Source organism: Oryctolagus cuniculus, chromosome 7 (genome assembly GCF_051225735.1).
Source record: "Oryctolagus cuniculus isolate XC-2025 breed Fujian yellow rabbit chromosome 7, ASM5122573v1, whole genome shotgun sequence".
Classification (NCBI taxonomy): Eukaryota; Metazoa; Chordata; class Mammalia; order Lagomorpha; family Leporidae; genus Oryctolagus; species Oryctolagus cuniculus.
Window position 1 is genome coordinate 70,030,647 of NC_142873.1, and position 22,150 is coordinate 70,052,796.

General features: G+C 37.7%; 2 protein-coding genes and 1 pseudogene across 14 annotated transcripts in view; 1 reads left to right on the top strand and 2 right to left on the bottom strand.

Moving 5' to 3' along the window:
* DPH5 (diphthamide biosynthesis 5) overlaps positions 1-7,334 on the top strand; it is a 37,761-nt gene extending 30,427 nt beyond the window's left edge. For 5 of the 10 annotated variants that reach the window (XR_016210823.1, XR_016210820.1, XR_016210821.1 and 2 more), the window contains exons 6-8: positions 2,367-2,661; positions 4,400-4,503; positions 6,300-6,650. Coding sequence is in view for 5 of the 10 variants with exons in the window: in XM_008264811.4 (XP_008263033.2) it covers positions 2,622-2,661; positions 4,400-4,503; positions 6,300-6,523 (368 nt within the window). In the remaining 5 variants the exon portion in view is untranslated. Of the gene's footprint in view, positions 1-2,366; positions 2,662-4,399; positions 4,504-6,299 lie in introns of all 10 variants that reach the window. The other 5 variants (XM_008264811.4, XM_002715829.5, XM_008264810.5 and 2 more) reach the window with 1 other exon arrangement.
* Positions 7,335-10,575: 3,241 nt separating this feature from the next.
* Positions 10,576-11,117, bottom strand: LOC149125605 (small ribosomal subunit protein eS27 pseudogene; annotated as a pseudogene).
* Positions 11,118-14,722: 3,605 nt separating this feature from the next.
* The window catches only part of SLC30A7 (solute carrier family 30 member 7), a 96,006-nt gene continuing 88,578 nt past the window's right edge, over positions 14,723-22,150 (bottom strand). For 2 of the 4 annotated variants that reach the window (XR_016210818.1, XM_008264812.5), the window contains exon 11: positions 14,723-20,824. Coding sequence is in view for 1 of the 4 variants with exons in the window: in XM_008264812.5 (XP_008263034.1) it covers positions 20,777-20,824 (48 nt within the window). In the remaining 3 variants the exon portion in view is untranslated. The remainder of the gene's footprint in view (positions 20,825-22,150) is intronic. The other 2 variants (XR_011390547.2, XR_016210819.1) reach the window with 1 other exon arrangement.

Sequence of the window (22,150 nt, forward strand, 5' to 3'; positions counted from 1 at the left end):
CCTGTTCTATTTTTTTGCCAGTGTGATTTAGTGTTTCATTAATAATAATTAATTAGCTTTATAGTTTTGTCCTTGGATTTTCCATGTGAAAAGAGAAAAGGGTCTTAACTTTTTTTAGTTTTTACTAACCAGAACACCTGAAAGCACTTCATTAATTGGTATGGACTGTACCATCAGATATACTCATCTTGTTAGCCAAGGCTTATGTCTATTGAAGCCCAGAAACAGAAGGTCAACACAGAACGGTCGGTGAAGCTATTACACAAGTATGTGTAACTGAGGGATGAAATATGGTGAATTATTGGAGCTCAGATACTAGAGTGTATGTGTGTTTTACAAGAAGATTGAGAGTTTAAAAATAGAGGAAGACTCTAAGAGGCAGGCTACCTGATAACCTTTCCATACATCCACTAACAATGGAAGGAAGGAAAGCAATCCCCATTTATTTTTTGGAAAACTTTAGGAACACAGGTAAAAAAATTATTTTTAAGTATTTATTGAGTGCTTAATCTGTACTCAACATGGAGTTAGATTCTTTTGGAATACTGAATTTTAGCCATGGATCCTTTCCTCAGAGTTTTGTAATCTAATTTGGAACCAATGTATTAATGCACATGAAAGTTTAAAGAACAATTAAGTTCTGTTGTATAGAGAGACAGGAAGGGCAAACCAGAACTTTGGCTCTTGAGTTTTCTTTCTAAGAGCTGTCTCTTTTCTTAGCTTTCCTGGGAAAAGACAAACAAGGTTAAACAATGTATCTTCCTTGCTCCTTAAACAAAAGCAGGAACAGGGTGTGAAATGTAGGATGTCATGATTCCAAATCCTCAAACCATGGATCTCATCATTTAATCATATTACATTCTCTTCACTTAAATTAGTATGGGTTTAGGTTCTCTTAAATTAGTATGCTTGTTACATTCCAAACCTTGTATTGATTACTGAGAATAAACCATGGTAGAGGACCACAAAAAATATAAAACTTACTTAGAAAGACAAGAGCAATTATCTGATGTAATCTGAGGTTAATAAAAGCATTAGTTGTATAGATATTTCTAATAACAATGAACATTTAGAAACCCAAGGTAAATGAATAATAAATGTGTTAAATTTTTTAAAATCTCATAAACATCATTTAAAAGAAATGTAAATCCTTACACCATTAAATGTAAATTATATTGAAGGTCAGATTTACAGTAACAAATATTCATTTTTTCATATAAGTACCAGACAAGTAGAAATATAAAATACTGGTATTTCAAACTTGAAAAGTACTTTTGGTGCTCATTCCAAGAACATTTAAAAAAGTATATATGAGGCCGGCGCCGTGGCTCAATAGGCTAATCCTCCACCTTGCGGCGCCGGCACACCGGGTTCTAGTCCCGGTTGGGGCGCCGGATTCTGTCCCGGTTGCCCCTCTTCCAGGCCAGCTCTCTGCTATGGCCAGGGAGTGCAGTGGAGGATGGCCCAGGTGCTTGGGCCCTGCACCCCATGGGAGACCAGGAAAAGCACCTGGCTCCTGGCTCCTGCCAGGATCAGCGCGGTGCGCCGGCTGCAGCGGCGGCCATTGGAGGGTGAACCAACGGCAAAAGGAAGACCTTTCTCTCTGTCTCTCTCTCACTGTCCACTCTGCCTGTCAAAAAAAAAAAAAAAAAAAAAAAAAAAGTATATATGAGATTAATCTCTGCTATATTTTCTAAGCAATCTTTTTAGTATACTTTAAAAGAAAAATGTTTTATAAACACTTAGGAAAGCTACAGAAGTCTATCAAATACTCTTCAGTTCTCAGTTGCACTATATTTATTTTTGCAAAAACAAACTTTGGCTGAACCATTTGTTTTTGGCATGTAAAACAGGAAGCAGCTGTTGCTGTTGCTGTTGCTGTTGTGTACGGAGTTCCTGTGAGGATGTAGAGAGATACTGCTTTTTACCTTTTACCAAGTAGTTCCACTGACCATCAGTGATTTAAAAGTATGAGGAATCGCCTATTTCGTGAGGCTTGGTCTGTCAGGCTTGATGACCGACGAGATGATGTCTGGTCAGGTCCCTTTATTACTCAAGTGCTGGCACAGTGTCCGACACACGGTTGCTGCTCTGAAGCCCTACTCAAGCTATGAAATGTTTCCCCATTTATAAGAAAGCAAGTTTCTTTTCAAAATATGGTAATAGGCTTTTTTCTATTTGTGCTACATCCATTGAAGCTTTCATTTCGGTGCTTGAAAAATTGGTAAGAACAGGAATGTAACAAGACTTTTCAGTTGGGTTTCTGCAGTTACCAGCTAGTTGAACTGAAAACAAAGATTATGATTAGCTGTTAGATAGTATATGTGCCAATACTTAATTCTTTCCTTTGTCTTCTTTCCCAACAGGAAATTAGATCCCTGCAGGATGGTAGCAGGGCCAAGCTCATGTTTGTTTCCTAACCAGTAACCTTTACACAACCACAAGTTTTCACTCTTCTATGTATTTCCTTATGAAAGTGGCAAGACACAACTGTGAAGAAAGAGAGCTTTGGGAGACGTAGGAAGAAAGTTGCCCCCAATTTTAGATAACTCTTATACATAGAATTGTGTATAATAAAGTTCTTAATTAAATTAAAAGAACAAATTTTCACTTCCTTTCAGACATCAAAGTAAAGGAACAGTCTTTGGAAAATCTAATCAAGTAAGTTCTCATTCTGAGAATGCTTCCATCTACTTTAATTCCTTAAGTAATTCAATACATTCTGCTTGAATGACCTGAGTTACAGAGATTGTTGAAAATCAGCTTTCATTAAAAGTTAAACATCAAATACTTTTATTATTATGAAGTGATACCTAGCGTGATAGAGTGGAAATAACAGTAGATTTCATAGACTCAGTGCTGAGAATAGTGGTGGGTATCTGGTAGGCAATTAGTAAATATTTTTGGAATGAATTAGTACATGGGAGCAGAAGATGAATATGATCCTGAGTCTGTCTCTAGTTGCTTGTTCATGGGCAAGTCACTTCTATTTCTGAACCTTATTTTCCTCATATATTAATGGTAGTACTAATCATTTTTGCTTATGGAGGCAGTAGTTAATATAATAGCCACTCTCCACATGTGGCTAATGAGCACTTGAAATGTGGCTAATGTGACTGAGGAGTTGAATTTTTATTTAATTTTAATTAGTTTAAGAATGATACTCCATTTAAATTGGAAAAATTTTAAGTTTGAATTAATTTCAGTTGGTAAATCTATTTTTATGCCATAAATTTTAAGAAATTTAAATATATATCAAGTAATTCCAAAAAAAATTTAACATCTAAATTAAGATGTGTGTGGGCTTGCGTTGTGGTGTCATGGGTCGCGCTGCCATTTGTGACACCAGCATCCCATATGGGCACCAGTTCAATTCCAGGCTGCTCCACTTCTATTCCAGCTCCCAGCTAACACACCTGGGAAAACAAAGAAGGATGGCCCAAGTTCTTGGGTCCCCACATACATAGGAGAGACCCAGAAGAATCTCCTGCCTCCTGCCTTTGGATTGGCCCACCTCTGGCCATTGCGGCTATTTGGGGAGTGAAACAGCAAATGGAAGATCTGTCTTTCTCTCTCTCTCTCTGTAAATCTGCCTTTCAAATAAATAAATATATCTTTGGATAAGTAAGTTAATTAAATGTGCTATAAGTGCATATCAGACTTAAATATATTTTGTTTATATTGATAATGTGTCATTAACATCAAATGTGCCATTTTTTACTTTTGCTAATGTGGCCACTAGAAAATTTTAAGTTTAAAAAATTTTAACTGTTATTTTTGTGATTTGTATTATATTATTTTGGATAGCACAGACTGAGAATTGTTTTGACAGTAAAATAATCTAGATGAATTGTTTTATAAGCTACAGGAGCTGTCTTTATTATTATGCTTACTGAGCAAAGCTGCTAGGCTTTTGAGGCATACAGAAGTAACCATTCAGGGAGATTTCAGAGTTTTACTGCTTTAGTTTAGTTTTCTTAGAGCAAGAAGCGAAAAGAGTAAAAATAGGCTAACCTTGGTAATAAAGAGAACACTAAAGAATTTCATTTAGTAAGAGTATAGAAGTTGCCATTTATTTAGAATTATTTTTGCCTAAGGCATCACTTTGAATAAAGATAACTTTGACTTTAGACATCTGTATTTGTTAGAATTTTATATCTGCCATCATTTCAGTAACATCAGAGGACATGTGAAGTAGCATGATTAAAAAGCTTAGGAAATTTAAACAAAACCATCACTGTACCCATGCTTTAGTGTATATTTAAAGTAGGCATCATGAGGAAACTTCAAACAGAATATAGACTGTGGTGCTTCAGCATACCTGGGGGAGTAATTGCTTTAATAATGTATTATGTAATTTCATGGCTAGGACAGATTGCATCTAGTATTATCATTACAGGGGAAGGAAGATCTATCAACCTCCTCGGTATATGAGTGTCAACCAGGCAGCCCAGCAGCTTTTGGAGATTGTGCAAAATCAAAGAATACGAGGGGAAGAACCAGGTATTCAAGAGTTCTCATGTTATTCCTCCACTGCTGCATTTAGAAATGTATGTGATTTAACATCTGACACATATGATTTACACCTCTGGAGCAAGACTCAGTGTGCAATGTACCGTTTCTTGTCTTATTTCCCTCTAACTTTAACTTAAATCTCACAGGCTTTAACTTGTACCAAAAGAAAAATATTAGAATTCTTTATAGTAAAATTAACACCATTCCAGAAAGTGAGGCTTTTTCACAAATTAAATATGAATCAGATTTGATGTACATATGTTAATGTATAGATATTTTGGCAAAATACAAAATCAAATTTAAGCTGTAATTAATGATACCTATTCTGCAAAAATATGTTTATTCTACTGTTTCTCATTCTCAACATTGAGATAGGAATAGTTTTCTTTAGAGTAAAAACAAAATTTATATTTCTAATATATAGACAGAGTATATGGTACATGATAAAATGTTTATTGGCAGTAAGTCTTGAGAGATTCCTAAATGAATCTGTTATTCTGTTATCAGGTGCTGACTGCCTGTCCTGTGAGAGAAAAGATATGTTAAGAGATTCTTGAGTGACCATTGTGTGTTTTCTTTATATTAGTAGGCCATTTTACATTCATAAAGCAAATTGGCTGCAATGATGTTGTACATCCATAACTTTGTACAGAGATTTTGCCCACCTGCTTGTCTTTGTCTGAACCACTTGCCCCAGTTTGATATTGTTCAAGCAGAACAACTTTCCCAACTACATAACAGAACCATTAAAGGGCCAGCCTTTCATTTATACCACTAAATTGAATAGTACTAAAGTATCATTCTTAGTATAACTAAGCTTGGTTATTTTGAACTTAAAAGCACTAGAAATATCTTACTATTCACTACCTGTTAGGTGCTCTGTGGTTTAACACTCTCACATCCAGTGTCTTAGCCCTTACAACCACCATTTAAGAGAAAGAATACTGAGCTAAAAAATGAGAGAAATTGCTGGCGCCACGGCTCACTAGGCTAATCCTCCGCCTTGCGGCACCGGCACACCGGGTTCTAGTCCTGGTCGGGGCACCGGATTCTGTCCCGGTTGCCCCTCTTCCAGGCCAGCTCTCTGCTGTGGCCCGGGAGTGCAGTGGAGGATGGCCCAAGTGCTTGGGCCCTGCACCCCACGGGAGACCAGGAGAAGCACCTGGCTCCTGCCATCGGATGCGCTGGCTGCAGCGTGGCAGCCATTGGAGGGTGAACCAACGGCAAAGGATCTTTCTCTCTGTCTCTCTCTCACTGTCCACTCTGTCAAAAAAAAAAAAAAAAAGAGAGAGAGAAATTGAAGTTTGTTGAGTATCTAATTAGGTGGCCAAGCAGAAACTGAAGCTATGTATTTACTTTGTATCCCATGGTTTTTCTAGAGTATCTTGGTGAATATGAACATATCTCAAGTTAGTTTCTTAAAAACATAAATAAAAAAACAACACAGTCTCTTCAATCTGTTTAAAAACAAATGTTATGCAGTGGTAAAGAGTATGGATGCAGCTACTTGTTTATCAGACCTAACAATTTGAACTCATATATGCCTCTGGAATTCTGAAAGGGTATAGTTGGGAAATACTTCATTACGTATTGGGTAGTGCAAATGATTCAAAAAAGTCTTGGAAAACTCAATGGATAATTGGTCCATAATGAGTACTTAAAGAAATTTAAGATAATTGTGGGTTCTTTAAATATGCTTGTGATACTAATGCCAATTTGAATGTTGGACAAGATGATGCATTTGCCGAACTGAATGGTAGTATCTTTTTTTTTTTCCTTCATAGCAATCACTGAGGAGACACTGTGTGTCGGCTTAGCCAGGGTTGGAGCAGAGGACCAGAAAATTGCAGCAGGCACTTTACAGCAAATGTGTACTGTGGACTTGGGAGAACCATTGCATTCCCTGATCATCACAGGAGGCAGCCTGCATCCGCTGGAGGTGGAGATGCTAAGTCTGTTTTCCATTCCAGAAAATAGCTCAGAATCTCAAAGCATCGATGGAGTCTGAATATAGACATATCCTATTGTCTGATATTAATTTTAGTCATCTATGGATGTATATATATATTTGTATAACAAATTAAACAAGTCTTTGGGCTTATGTACTGCATATAAAACAAGTGACCACAAAGAAAGAGCTTGACTCAACCATGTTTGTTTTCCTCCAGTGAGGTTTTTCCTGTAATATTGTCTGTCATTGCGGCTCTTTTGGCAGCTCTCCAGACTGTACACACATGGAGCAGACCAAGCTGGACTTTTCAGTAGGCGTCCATAGACAGAATCATTGAAAAATGGTTTTAATTGATGAAACCAACTTATACAAAGTGGTTGTTACAGAGTATGACGGAGAGGTAACTGGAATGTGAGTCACTTGAATCCCAGCTTTAAAGTGAAGAAATGCCAGGAATGGCAAGAAAAGCAGATAAAGTACTGGTAACACATCACATATTGTTTTTATAATTTTCCTTTTTCTTAAAAGACAGCAGTCCTGACTAGGACAAGTTGTGTGACAACAGCTGGTATCATGACCCATAAACAGAGTGGGTAAGACTAAATCTCTGCCCAGCAGTCCTACATATTTAAAGCTCAGCTGAGCACGTGCCACAAAATAACATTCTTCTAAATTGGCTGTCTTGGTTAGCTGACATCCTAATTATGTGGCTCATATTGTGCTATATTTTGAAGGTTAGGTAATTGTTTACTTATAAATGTTCAGCCAGCCATGTACAGTTGCTTTTTGGCATTAAATAGCATCTTTCATACCCAAGCAGATAAATGGAAAACTTGCTGATTATAAAATAAAATTTTAAACAACTTAAGTTTGAAGGCAACAATGGATTAGCTAAGATTCATCATATCATGTAATTCAGTTAATATGCCATTATATATTGTGTATAGTCTCAATCTAATTCTATTTATTTATTTGAAAGGCAGAGTGTCAGGGCCGGCAACGTGGCTCATTTGGTTAATCCTCCTCCTGCGGCACTAGCATCCCATATGGGCGCCGGTTCTAATCCCGGCTGCCCCTCTTTGAATCCAGCTCTCTGCTATGGCCTGGGAAAGCAGTAGAATATGGTCCAAGTCCTTGGGCCCCTGCACCCGCATGGGAGACCAGGAAGAAGCACCTGGATCCTGGCTTCGGATCGGTGCAGCCCCGGCCGTTGCGGCCATCTGGGGAGTGAACCAATGGAAGGAAGACCTTTCTCTCTGTCTCTGCCTCTCACTGTCTGTAACTCTACCTCTCAAATAAATAAATAAAATCTTTAAAAAAAAAAAAAAAAGAAAAGAAAAGAAAGGCAGAGTGTCAGAGAGAGTAGGAGAGACAGATATCTTCCATCTGCTGGTTCACTCCCAAGTATCCTCGTCTCCTGCATGGGTGGCAGGTGCCCAATACCTGGGCCACCTTCTGATACTTCTTCGGGATCATTAGCAGGAAGCTGGATCAGAAGCAGAGTAGCCAGGACTTGACCCAGCACTCCAGTATGGATATGGGCATCTTGACTCACTGCATAACAAAGCTAGACCCTTACTAATTTTCAGTAATACTCTACTTATTATCTCTCTTGACCAGAGTTTTATACTTTTTGTCAGTTCAAAATAGAAATAGCTTTGATGAATGCCAGTTAATCCAACTCTATGTATTTCTGTGACTTAATCAGTTTATCAGACCTCTTTGCTTAGTAAATTTGTTGGCTGTTAAACAACGATTTTTCTTCTACATAGGATTATCAGTTAGCTAGGGATGATTTTGACTGTTTCTGGACACTCTTTATGGTTCTGTTGGTCTGTGTATCCTTCTTCCCCACACTATCTTCACTATTTTAGTTTTAGAGATTTATTTATTTACTTGAAAGGCAGAGTTACAGAGAGGCGGGGAGAGAGTGAGAGAAAGAGATCTTCTATCCCAAATGGCTGCAAAGGCCAGAGCTGGGCCGATCCAAAGCTAAGAGCCATGAGCTTCTTCCGGGTCTCCCACGTGGGTGCAGGGGCCAAAGGACTTGGGCCATCTTCCACTGCTTTCCCAGGCCATGGCAGAGAGCTGGATTGGAAGTGGAGCAGCCAGGACTTGTACTGGTGCTTTATGGTATATCTTAAAAACAGATAGGATGATGCCTCTAACTTAATTCATTTTTCAAAGTTGTTGGAGCTATTCTAGTTTCTGTGCCTTTCATATAAATTTTGCAATGAGCTTGTTACCTGCAAAAGAGCTTGAGACTTTGATTGGAATGGTTTGATGTGGTATGAATATTTTGGATTTCATCTATTTGGGGATTAATCAGCATTTAGAATCTGGGTTTATGTCATTAAACGTTGGGAAGTTTGCAGCTATTATTTTCTCGAATTTTTTTTTTGTTTTTTGGGGTTTTTTGTTTTATTTTTACTTACTTGAATGTCAGTGAGACAGAACTCTCATCTGCTGGTTTGCTTTGCATATAGCTGGGTAGGCTAGGAGAGGGTAATACAATCCAGGTCTCCTACAAGGGTGGCAGGTACCAAATGACTTGAGACATCACTGCTGCCTTCCAGGGTCTGCTTTTGTGGGAAGCTAGAGTCAGGAGTCAGCAAATTTGGGCACTCCAGTGTGGCACTAGGCCAAACACCCACTTGTTCCTCAAATATTTTTTAGGCATGGGATACTTTATTCTCTTTTGGAACTGTGATAATATTAATGTATGACTTTTTTCCCCCCACACATTTTGAGCTCTAATCATTGTTCCTTTAAATCTATTTTTTCTGTTACTGAGGGTGCAAAATTTCTATTGATGTAGTTTAAACTTCACTGACTCATTCCCCTTTTTCTCCATTTTGCTAGTGAGTCTGTTCTATATGTTTTTAAAATTTTGCTAACTATTCCAAGATTTACAATAGGTTCATTTTATATATTCTATTTCCTATTTTAACATTTGTTGCTGTATTATTTGTTATTGCTGTTCAAACATTTCTGTAATAGCAGCCATAAGATCTTTGTTGGATAATTCTAACATTGATGTCATCTTTACTTTGACATCTGTTGACTGTTTTTCTTCAGCAAGTTAGAAATTTTTGTGGTATTCTGTCAAGTAATTTTGGATTGTAGCCTTGACATTTTGAATTTTATGTTACAGAATTCTGGGTCATGTGGTAGGTAATTCAGTGCAGAACGTTAGGCTAAATTCACAATATTCACAATATGATTATATGTCTGCCTTTTGTGGGCTCTGGTTCCAACATCAGTTTAGTTTTCAAAGACTGCATGCAGCTCTCTTTGAATGAGTCTCAGGTTTGTGCCACTCAGTCTGCGTTTTAGGAGGTCCTTTCTTGGATAATTTGGCTCTTGAGGTTGTTTGCTGTGCTAAGGAGAATCACTTCCAGGTATTAGTGATTTGTGGGTGCTCCTTGGGGTTCATAAACAACTTTGAGAATACCCTAGGATCCTACCCTCCATGATTTCTATACTACTTCCTAGTTCCATAGGTCTGCCTTTCAGTCCTTTGACTAGAAACTTGGGATTCCAGTTACTCTATTCTCCATTTTATACCTTTATGATTGGGCTTACGTCCTGATCCATGTGAAGGACTGACAAAGAAAAGAAAAAGTATCAGGGTTTTTGCTCTACCCCTTTGAAACCATGACTCTCCCAAACAGAAAAGCCATCCTGTATCAAAGTTGTAGTTCCTGTGGTTCCCAGAGCTGCTGGCCACACTACAGGATTGTATGAGCAAAGTCTTTTTGCTCCAAATAGTCTAACTACAAATGTAATAACTTTGCCTTCTTTTTTTTTTTTTTTTTTTTTTTTTGACAGGCAGAGTTAGACAGTGAGAGAGAGACAGAGAGAAAAGTCTTCCTTTTTCCGTTGGTTCACCCCCAAAATGGCCGCCACGGCCTGGCGTGCTTGTGCCGATCCGAAGCCAGGAGCCAGGTACTTCTCCTGGTCTCCCATGCGGGTGCAGGGCCCAAGCACGTGGGCCATCCTCCACTGCCATCCCAGGCCACAGCAGAGAGCTGGACTGGAAGAGGAGCAACCGGAACAGAATCCGGCGCCCCAACCGGGACTAGAACCCAGGGTGCCGGTGCTGCAGGCGGAGGATTAGCCAAGTGAGCTGGGGCACTGGCATGTTTTTTGTTTTTGTTTTTGTTTTTTTTTTTTTGATATCGAAAATGTGTTTACTGGGACTGTTTCCCACTGTGCTTTTAGTGCTTTAGTACTTCAAGGTGTTTTTAGTGCTGCTTCCTTCTGAAGGAAGATCCCTCTGTATTTTCCTCCTAAAGGCTGGCAGAGGACAATGGAGCAGGCCACACATGAAAATACCATTTGTACAAGGCTAAAAAACATGGTGATTTTGTAACATCCTGGGTATTTCACATCCAAGAAGCAGGAACTGGGGCTTTGCACCAGGTGCTGCTTCTTGTGTTTTCTCTTCTGGAGAGGGATGAAGGAGATTCTTTGTGAGAAACATGTTCGCACAGACCAGTGCCATGGCTCACTTGGTTAATCCTCCACCTGCAGTGCTGGCATCCCATATAGGCACCGGGTTCTAGTCCTGGTTGTCCTTCTTCCAGTCCAGCTCTCTGCTATGGCCTGGGAAGGCAGTGGAGGATGGCCCAAGTACTTGGGCCCCTGCACCCGCATGGGAAACCAGGAGGAAGCACCTGGCTTCAGATCGGCGCAGTGCTGGCTGTAGTGGCCATTTGGGGAGTCAATCGATGGAAGGACGACCTTTTTCTCTGTCTGTCTCTCTCTCACTGTCTATAACTCTACCTGTCAAATAAATAAAAAAAGAAAAAGAAGGGTGCTGGATTGGAAGTGGACCTGAATCGGAATTCTAATATGGAATGCTGGCATTCCAAGTTGCTGCTTATCCTGCTGTGCCATAACACTGGTCCCAGTTTGCCCACTTTGCCTTCTTCTTCTTCTTCTTTTTTTTTTTTTTTTTAAGATTTATCTATTTATTTGAAAGGCAGAGTTATAAAGATGCAGAGGCAGAAAGAGAGAGAGAGAGAGATCTTCCATCCGCTGGTTCACTCCCCAAATGGTTGCAAAGACCAGCACTGGGCCAATTTAAAGCCAGTAGCCTCGAGCTTCTTCTGATCTCCCTCGAGGGTGCAGGGGTCCAAGCACCTGGGCCTCCCTCTGCTGCTTTTCCAGGTCATAGCAGAGAGCTGGATCAGATGTGGAGCAGCCAGGACTTGAACCAGTGGGATGCCGGCACTTCAAGTGGTGGCTTTACCTGCTATGCTAGAGCACTGGTCCTGACTTTGCCTTCTTGTAAAAGCTGTTGAAACTAGTAGGACCTGTGTACAAATTATTTCTCAAGGAGTAGTATGATGCACATACAGGACATGTAACCCTTGTAAAGTTGAGTATCATGATCTAACTTACTGCCTGGGGTTGAAGACAGTCATGGCTTTATATAAATCTTAAAATGATTATGTTTTCAAAATTTCAATCCAAAATTGCTGTGAAACCATATCTGTGCATATATGTGACTCTGAGTTTCCTCTTTAATTATAAAATGTCTTTATAAAACACTGCTTTGTGCCTATATTCAGGAAATGCCTTTTCAAATGTTTTTGTTTTTATATTGTTTTGTTTTTAATCCTTTAGATCTAGCAAAAGGTGTCTTAGATTACCAGCACAAAGTTATCAGGATGCCAGAACAAGGCAAATGTTTTCTAAAAATTTTCTAAAATTCATGCAGAACTATTTATCACAGACGAGATAAACTTCCTATTAAAAATAATAATTCAGGGACCTGCATTATGGCGTAGCAAGTAAAGCCGCCACCTGTGATGCCGGCATCCTATATGGGTGCCAGTTCACGTCCGGCTGCTTCACTTCTAGCTCCCTGCTCATGCACCTGGGAAAAGCAGCAGAAAATGGCCCAAGTGATTGGGCCGCTGCACCCACATGGGAGACCTGGAAGAAGTTCCTGGTTCCTGGCTCCTGGCTAAAGATTGGCGCAGCTCCAGATGTTGGGGCCATTTGGAGTGAACCATGGAAGATCTCTCTTCTCCCTCTGTCTGCAACTCTTGACTTTCAAAGAAGTAAATAATTTAAAAAAAAAAAACATAATTCATATTTTCAAAATAAATGATTGCTTACACTGTGTCAGACTCTACACATTTGAACATTATCTTCGTATTATCATTAGTGCTCCTTTTGGTTATAGGAATTTAGAAGACAAAGCTGAATTGTACATTTAAATGTTAGAAATCTATGTGCTAAGTCTAAATTTCATATATTTTTTAAGCCCATCAGTAGAACTGAATGATCTGACAGCATGTGAATGAATCAGACTCTTACTAAAAGGACTTTTTCTTTTTTCAAGAATGAGAAATAGTGAATTGCTGTCACTCTGTGTACATCTATGGAACCTGTTTGCTGCCTCCCTGTGTTTGCCGTTTCTCCTGTTTAGGCTAATGAAAAGTCTGCTTATTGCCATGGCATAGATTGAATTAGGAAGAAAAAGAAAGCATTGTTGAGTTTCCATCATTGTTCTGAGGAATTTATACTTGTTAAGCATCAGGGAGCCACTCATCCCTATCTAGAGGTCTAAAGTGGAAACTTGGAAGCTTATTTACTATCACTGTCACCCAGGCTGCCACCAGAGGGCCAAGGTAAAGGAAGCAAAAAACTCTATAGATTCAAGAATGATTGGTCGCTTATGCCTGTGTGTCCACAAGAGAGACTGCCCTTGGTACTGATAGGCCACGGCAAACACAGGCCAGAGGTTGACTCTAGACAACACAGGAAAGGCAGGGAGTCCTTGGCAGGTGTTCTTGATCTAGCAAGTCAAAGTTCAGTGTGCAGAAGGGCCAGCACAAGGTAATCAGGAAGCCAGGACAACGCAAATATTTTCAAAGATCTGGGCAAAAGTCAGATTCAGCAAAAATCCCTTTAACTCTCTGCCAAAACCAGTATTGTTTTTTGGGTGTTGGGGAGCTGAGGAGGGATACGAGGCTGAAATGGAGATTGCTAGAGATGAGCATAGGACAGATGGGAAGCTAGACAGTTCCCAAAAGTAATTCTCCAGCAGTCACCAGTGAAATCCTGGAATGCGGAATTGCAAACATAAAAGGTGAAGTTAAATGGTTTCAAAGGGAAAGATAGGGAATTCAGAAAATGGAGGTAGCAGAGGCAATGCTTAGGTTTTTAAAAATTCTGTAAGGAATTCTGACAGAAATAGGTAGTTAAGAAATTTGAATGGGGAAGATAAATTTAGTTCCTGTTAACTCTGAGATGCTGGTAGTTTAGCCATGGAAGTGACCAAAGGTAAGCCACCAAGCGTCTTTAAAACAACTTACAGAAAATGGGCAAGCATGAAGCTGTGGTATTAGGAGCTATGGGAGAGGAAAGGAAGAAGCATTTGTTGACTAGATGAGGCACTTGACAGCAGACACGCTGAGGACAGAGTCCTTTTAGTGGCAGAGATGCACAGTAAAGAAGGAGCTGCTTTGGTAAGAAACCTTTGGAAGGTGGGATGAGTGGAGTCTGCAGTTTTGTGAAAAGAAGTTATTTTTCAACAATTAAACTTTTTTTTTTTTTATTTTCACTTTATTTGAAAGGCAGAGAGACAGAACTTCCATTCACTGGCTCACTCCCTAAATAGGACAGCAAGGGCTGGGACAGGCTGAAGCCTGGAGCCTGTAATTCCATCCAGGTCTCCCAAGTGGGTAGTAGGAATACAAGTACTTGAGCCATCATCTGCTGCCTCCCAGAGTGTGCATTAGCAGGAAGCTGGATCAGAAGTAGACAAGTTGGGACTCAACTCAGACACAGATAAAGGATGCAAATGTCCCAAACAGTGATTTAACCACTATGCCAAATGCCCTCCCCGAAATAAGTTATTTTAAAGAGGAATTGCTTCTGACTGAGTAGAAGGAAAATGGAGGTTCATGTCAGATACTTTTGGTCTTCATTTCTTATGAGGTCATCCATAGAGAGTGAGGTGAGAAGACAGCAATTTGGGTTAACAGAAATGTCTGGAAGTAAATATTTTGAGACATGTTCATGAGGAAAATTATAAATAAGAGCCACAATGGGACTCTTCACAATGTGAAGACATTCCAGCCTCCTAATTTAGTTTTTGTTCTAATGAGTTCTGCTGTTTTTTATCTCTGAAAATTATTCTTTCCCTTTCATTCCTTAAGTCTTCTAGAATCTATTCTGATAGTGGGTCAGTTCAGTTTTCTTTTCAGTCCATCAAACTGATAGACACAATTCAGGTAAAGATTTTTAAACAAATTTTATTGAAAGAATTTTGACACAATTTTTGATTCTTTTAAAATACATCTGAAGTTAAACAAAATGTGGATGTGTTCAAGTAGAAAACGTGAAATATACATTATATAGATTTCTTGTATTGCACTTAGGCAAATCATAATTGCTTGCTTTAGCATATGTAAACCAAATTACAACACAGACTTTGAAATCTGACATTCCAATCTAGCCTTGTATTCAAACATTTTTAGAAATGTTTTGATGCCACAATCTTCACCAGAGAAATCAAACCCAAATACAGTCATGGCCATGCGTTTAAAAACCATTAAAGTCAGGGAGGTAAAGTGTTTTAGGAGTGTTCAGAATATAATAAGGGATTTGGCAATTTATCATTCACAGTATTTCTAATATATATATATATAAGACCCATTTTGTTCACTTATCCACTCACAAAAGTTGGGGGAAAATACCACTTGGGAAAATGTATCTCTGAGTTTGTGGCTAACAGGGAAAACAATGGAATTGTATGGCAGACTATTGACAGGATGTATCTAGCTCAGGATAGAATCTGCACTGTAACAGGGAAAACAATGGAATTGTATGGCAGACTATTGACAGGATGTATCTAGCTCAGGATAGAATCTGCACTGAGATGAACTGATGTACATTATATGATGCATCAGATTCAAATTTAAAATTTAAAACATCTATTTTTTACTGGTAAAAGGTGGGAACTCTAGAGTGAAAGCAACAATGCAAATAAAAATAATTGAAAAAATATAAAGCTGCTAAAATTTATAGAAGGGAAAAGGAAAAAAGTAAACATTGTAGGAATATTTGAATCACTTAATGAACTCATGTTTTACTGTTTTTATAGAAGCACCTTCAAAAAATTACCTCTGAAGGAAATCTGATGACAACACATTAGAGACAAATGAAATAGAAGACCTCTACAGGATAAGTAGTGGAAATATTGCAGTTTTACAAAAGAACCAAGTAGACAGTGTGGTTCCTGGTTTGGCTACACAAATATAAAAATTCAAGTGGCCCAGGTTCTACCGTCCCTGTTCTGCCAAATTCCTATCCAGCACTATGCAAAATGCATAACATCTCTGAACTTCACTGTTTGTGTAGTAAAAACAGTTAGCAGCTCACAGGGCTACTGGGAAAAAAGAACAGCCAAAGTGAATATAAACTGATATGCTTGTGCAAAAAACGCCAAATAGTTGCTGAGATGTCCTCAGCTACAGGTTTCACCTGTCCCTAACCCTTAACTTTTATATCTACTACTGTCTATAATATTTATTCACTAGCTAACCAAGCACTTACTGAGTATGTAACTGTAAATCTATGCTAACTGTGGGGATAATGAGATGTACAAGACAAAGATCATTTAGAAACTTTCCACACCATGACCAAAATTACAAATATTAAATTTTCAAAGCTGTGGCAGGAGTTCAAAGTTAAACATTAATTTTAAGCATCAGTTATACTATCTGAAACACATTTCTTCCTTTTGAAAAGGTATGTATGAAATGTGATGTTCAAAGCCTACTCATCCCTCTCCTGCAGTGCAAAACTCTTGGGAAAAAACAGGTCCCTAATAAACTGAGGTAAGGTCTCTTGTGAGAGTTGTTTTTCTGCTCATACTGGCACAGAGGGCCTTAGCCTCTGTGTCACTTCCTTAAGCAGCTTACTCTGAGTGCCAATAAAAGGCCTGATTTTTTTTTCTAGTGGTCTTAATAAAAGTACTTAACATAGTTCTGAAGTATTTTTTTATCCAGCAGTTTTAGACCAATGCCAAAGTTAGGAATAAGCACAACAGAACACTGAAAGAAGGATTCAGTCTAAACAATGTAGAGTAAGTGTTCCCAATATCAGTTCTGTCAAAAATCAGTGTTCACTGGATTTTTAGGTGTCTATTTAGATGTGTTACAGTTTCTTGAATTTTAAAAACATACATAAAAAATAGTTGTCAGAGAAAGTACTGGCACTTCCCCAGGCAAGTCATGTATATTCTCTCAAAACAGCTTCATCATCTATAAAATGGGGATATTATGAGAATTAGAAGCGAGAACGTATATTTGACAGTGCTTGGTCAGTCATAATTAAATAATGCAAGATTATTTCTTTATAGAAATGTGGAAAATAAATGAAATAACATGAGAAAGGCCCTACTAAATGTCTGGCACATAAGTATGAATAAAGGTGATTCCATATCCTTGTTTTCTGTATAATTTGCAGATTAGGAAGTGGTTAAATATAAAATAAAGATACTTTTGTCAAAAAAGATTCCTATCCTTTGACTTTTAAGAAGTATACTCCTCTGCTCCTTTTCTGTAAATACTCTTTAATACAGAATTTTTCATTGCATTTGAGTCTGTCTTGATTCTATGATAGAGATCTGAGTCAGTAAGCCTTTGGGGATCATGTATTGAAATAAGCTCTGAATGTTTTACACAGAATAAATTTCCTGTTTTTATTTTTTTAAATCATCATCTTGTGCATTAAAATAACTTTTTTCAAAGATGATGACTTCTGTAAAATGGAAAAAAAATGTTTAACTTTTCCTAAGACCAGGCTTTAATGATAAATTGGAAGTAGTAGGTTAGCATTTGGAATTCTGATAAGACTTTAGAATTTTACCCCACTGACAAGATTTGTTCTGTACAATATTTAATGCACAATTCTGCATGACTATCAGAGTTTTTAAAATACAAAAAGCTGACAATTGAATAAAAAGCAAAGTGGCAAGACTGAAATGATATGACCCCTGAATTAGCCAGTTTTAAAAAAAAATACAAAGTTAATATAAACAAAATTTAAAAACTAAGCAACTCTTGAATTGGATTTAGCCTCCAGCATTTAACAAAAAGGTTCACTTACAAATTAGAGGTATCCATTGAGTAGATGTCATCTTTTTTTAAAAGGATAGGTTTCACATGAGTGAAAAAGTAAAAAGTAGAAAAATTAATCAGAGTGAAGAATACTATGGAAATAATATTCTAAGCCTCATAATTATATACTAAAAAATGACAAACACTATTTATAAAGTGCCTTAATGTATCAAAAGTGGAGGTCAGATATCCCTTTTTGCAAATGGCATTTAATCACATAATCTCTAGAAAGGCAGATTTTACACTAAGGGACAGTACAATATAGCACTCTCGACTTGGAGTCAGAAGGTCTGAATTCTAGTGTTGGCTTTGCCACTAATTATCTCTATGATCTTGAATAAATGACAGATCTCTGTGCTTCACTTTTCTCATCTGAAAAATCAGAGGTAGAACTAGATCGCTTCTAACAACAGTCCTTGCTTAGATGTAAAATTCTACTTAAATTCCAACATTATATAACAGGATACTACCAAATGAATAGTATTTGTAAAAACTGATTATTGTATGGTGGATAAAAACATTACAGAACTCTTATCAGCTGCATTTTGAGTTAATGATTTGGCTGCTTTACAAAGGTACACAAAAGTCACAGTACTTTGGTTACAGATAAATAAATATGTGTAGGCTTTGAAGAATGCTGAAACCTTCTAGATACAAGGGATATCATGATGCCAATGACATATGTTACCCCCCTTTCCTTATACCTCCACTGCAGAAAAATGGTATGATGAAAGCATGATGAACAATGCCCTACAGGTAAAATAGATACTGTCCTTTACAAAAATGAGCAGGTAATCAGCAAAATGAGACAGTTATGCATATATTAAGCCCTTCATCTTGAATTTTTTGGGCTGCACATATAGGCATTTAATTAAAGCATAAATGTTCATGTGAACCTATGAAATTATCATAACTTGGCAACCTCTTGGAACAAGTGCAAATTGGTTTCATATGAGTTTAACATGCTATATACTCTATGCCTTATCAGAAAAAAATACTCATGCATTGCTCTATTAAGAGCACAAATAGAGTGGGTATATTCATTTTGACAAAAACTCAGAATGAAAGGCTCAGTTAAAGGGAGAATTAGATCTTCAGATGATATACTGGTAAAAATTACAGACCAGTACAGTTATCTCCCTACATGAAATATCAATACTGTTATACATGTAATTAGCTTTAAAGGCACATATCCAAAATTGCTGCCTTCATTTAGGTCTATCATTTTCTAGAATATGCCAAACCCAAGGAAATTCTTGTTTTTTGGACTTTGTTGGTGGCATTGCAAACTTCCAGAAAAAGCAGTACCTTTATCAGGACATTTCTTTTAGTGTTTTTCATCCTAAAAGATTTCAACAATTGTTTCAGTCAGATATACCCTACTGTAGGAATTCCTACTTCTAGAACTGCCAGGCAGTAAGCAAACATGTTTTGAAAACTACTACTTTATCTGTAAAAAGATTTTTGACCAAAAGACAGTTCTTGGCAATCTGCAGCAGTTTAGAAAAGCATGAAGAAAATGGTCCAATTTTACTATTCAGTCATATGCTGTGGGCCACAACAGGGGAAAGAATAACTTCAAGAGTGACAAAATCAGCTGTGATTCCTGCCACTGCAATAAAAAAGTGCTTATTATTGATTTATACTATTAACAATCATTTCCACCCTGCAGTGTTTTTTTCCCCCAACAATTTCAATTTTTTTTAAAGTTAAAAGGGAATATACATTGTGATAAAAAGAAGTACAATGGAAAAATGTTTATCCAGATCAATATTTCTTCATAAAAACACAGAATACTTAAATAGAGTGTTCAAGCACTTGTCATCTCAAATTGTATTTTTATTTCTCAAATACACAAGAACCTAGAAAATAAACTTATTTATTATTGACTTCTAAGATACCTATGTTAGGAAGAGTTTTCTACATCACCACATTGGCTCCGTACCTTTAAGAGTTTAAACTCAATCAAATGCTGCTATAGGATTCCTGAAAGCAATTGTATTTGTGCAAAGCTTAAACAGGAAAGCAAGTCATGTAACTTGGCATCTGAAGAATGAAAAAGCAAAAGAACACTATCACAGCTATTTCTTCCTTTAGTGTACATTGCTTTTTCTTTTCATGAATAAAATACATAAAAATGGCAAGGAGAGATATAGGAAAGTTTGTCATACACACAGTAGTTTTTACAGAAATTTGGAATTTAGCAGCTGCTTTGCGTCAAAACAACTTTCTGTATAACAGATGTATTTGCAAAGTTTTGCAAACATAGTCCACAAAGCAATTTAATATGATAATTGAGTTGGTTTAAAAAGCAAAATAAAACCTTTTATTTTTTGATGAGATAAAACAAAAAGGAAACTTTTCATATATCTAAGCCTATGTTGGAAGTACACAAAAGATAATCTGTATACATTGCTAACAAGAGTCTTACTTTGTAAAGATTACAGAATGTCCATTAAAAAAAAAGATACGTGACCTTTGATGGTACAATTATATGCTGGCAAACATTTTGTGATACAAAGGCACTTTGAAAACCCAATATGGTTTGGTTCATAAGTTTGCGAGGAACAAACAATTTTACAAACATATGATTATACTGAAGAACGTCAACAACTGTGACATTACATACAAAACATTTCTTTTTTTTCTTTTGTTTTTTTTTTTCTACTAACACTGGTTTTGTGGGAATGAAAGCAGTGGTTTCCAGCAGCTTCAGTAAAGACATTCCAGATGATTGGAGGCCCACAATCTGAATTTCTTACTGACTGGGGTGAGGGAATGGGGATGAAGATATTCAACATGAAACAAAACAGCAGAAAAATTTAAAAAAAAAGGGAAAGCAAGGAAGGAATTAAAAAAAAAAAAGAAAGAAAAAAACCACTGACACAAAAACCAACACTCTGGAACAAAAGCAGAAATCAAAATGGTTTACAATGGGAGGGCACAAAAGACAAGACCAAAAGTCCGGGAAATATCCTCTTACTTGTCATCCCTTAGCTGTGAACTCCCTGTAGAACATGAACAGCTGATACTACCTGGTCTACTTGGTGCTGGGGAGCTGTAGTGATGCTTTCTCTATTTTAAGAAGCTGGGTACAATGTTTTAAATTGTACAGTACCAGAAAAATTTGGTCCAAAAGAAAAGTGTAAAATAATTTCATTCATTACATGGCTGCAAAGTCAATCTGTACATAAAGCTGTCTCACTCCAACCTGAAAAGTTAAAAAAGAAAAAAAAATTAGAAAATCAAACAAACCAGTAACAGACTACATCTTACAGACGAGTGGGGGAAAATACCTGTATTAAATTTATTTTTAATTTAAAAATTTTAATTTTCATTTTATTTGAAAGAAACATATTCCATCTACTGGTTCACTCCCCAAATGCCCACAAGAGCCAAAGTCAATCTGGGTCTCTGATGCAGATTGCAAGTACTGACTCCTAGGATGCACATTTGTAGGAAGCTGGATAACAAATGGAGAAAAGCAAGGACTAGAACAGGCACTTTGATATGGGCTGCGGGTACATCCCAAGTGTAGACTTAACCACTGTGCCAAATGCCTGCCCCAAAACTCTCTTAAAAAAAGGTTTATTTATTTGAAAAAGCAATGGGAGTGGAAGGGTGGGAAAAGATAAAAGAGACAGAAAGAGAGAATATTAATCTTCTATACTCTCCAAAAGTCCACAACAGTCATGTAGTCATGTCTGAGCCAGGCTGAAAGCAGGAGCCAGAAACTCCATCCTGGTCTCCCAAATGGGTGGCAAGGGCCCAAGAACTTGGGCCATGTTCCTGTCTTCTCAGGTGCACTAGCAGGAGCTGAACTGAAAGAAGAGTAGCCAGAATTCAACCAGCACTGGGTTATGGGACAGCAATGTCATAAACCATGGCTTAATCTGCTGTATCACAATGCTAGCTCCCAAATTCACTTAAATATATATATTTTATTTGAAAGCCAGAGTTGCAGAGACAGGGAGGCAGAGACAGAAAGAGCTTCCATCCACTGATTCACACCCCAAATGGCCACAATGGCTGGAGCTGTGCCAATCTGAAGCCAGGAGCCAGGAGTTTCTTCCAAATCTCCTATGTGGGTGCAAGGACCCAGTAGTTGGGCCATCTTCCTACTGCTTTCCCAGGCACATTAGCATGGAGCTGGATCAGAAGTGTAGCAGCTGGGACTCAAACTGGTGCCCATATGGGATGCTGGTGATGCAGGCAGCAGCTTTACCCATTACACCACAATGCCGGCCCTCAAACTCACTTTTTAAAAAAAAGAACCAACAGTTCTTCTTTCTGCCTCAGGTAAATAATTCCTTTTTAAAATCATAAATCACTAGAAAATTATTTCATAAATAAATATATTTATAAATTACAGAAGACAGTCTTAATTTATCACTACAAAAAAATGTTATGCTACTGGTCACTTCTAAGTGACATTTAGAAAAGTGGGGTGACCCATCTACCATTATTATAGAGGATACCCTAGTTTTTGAATGGTTGGGTACTAATTAACAATATAAATCAATTCCATCTAAATCCT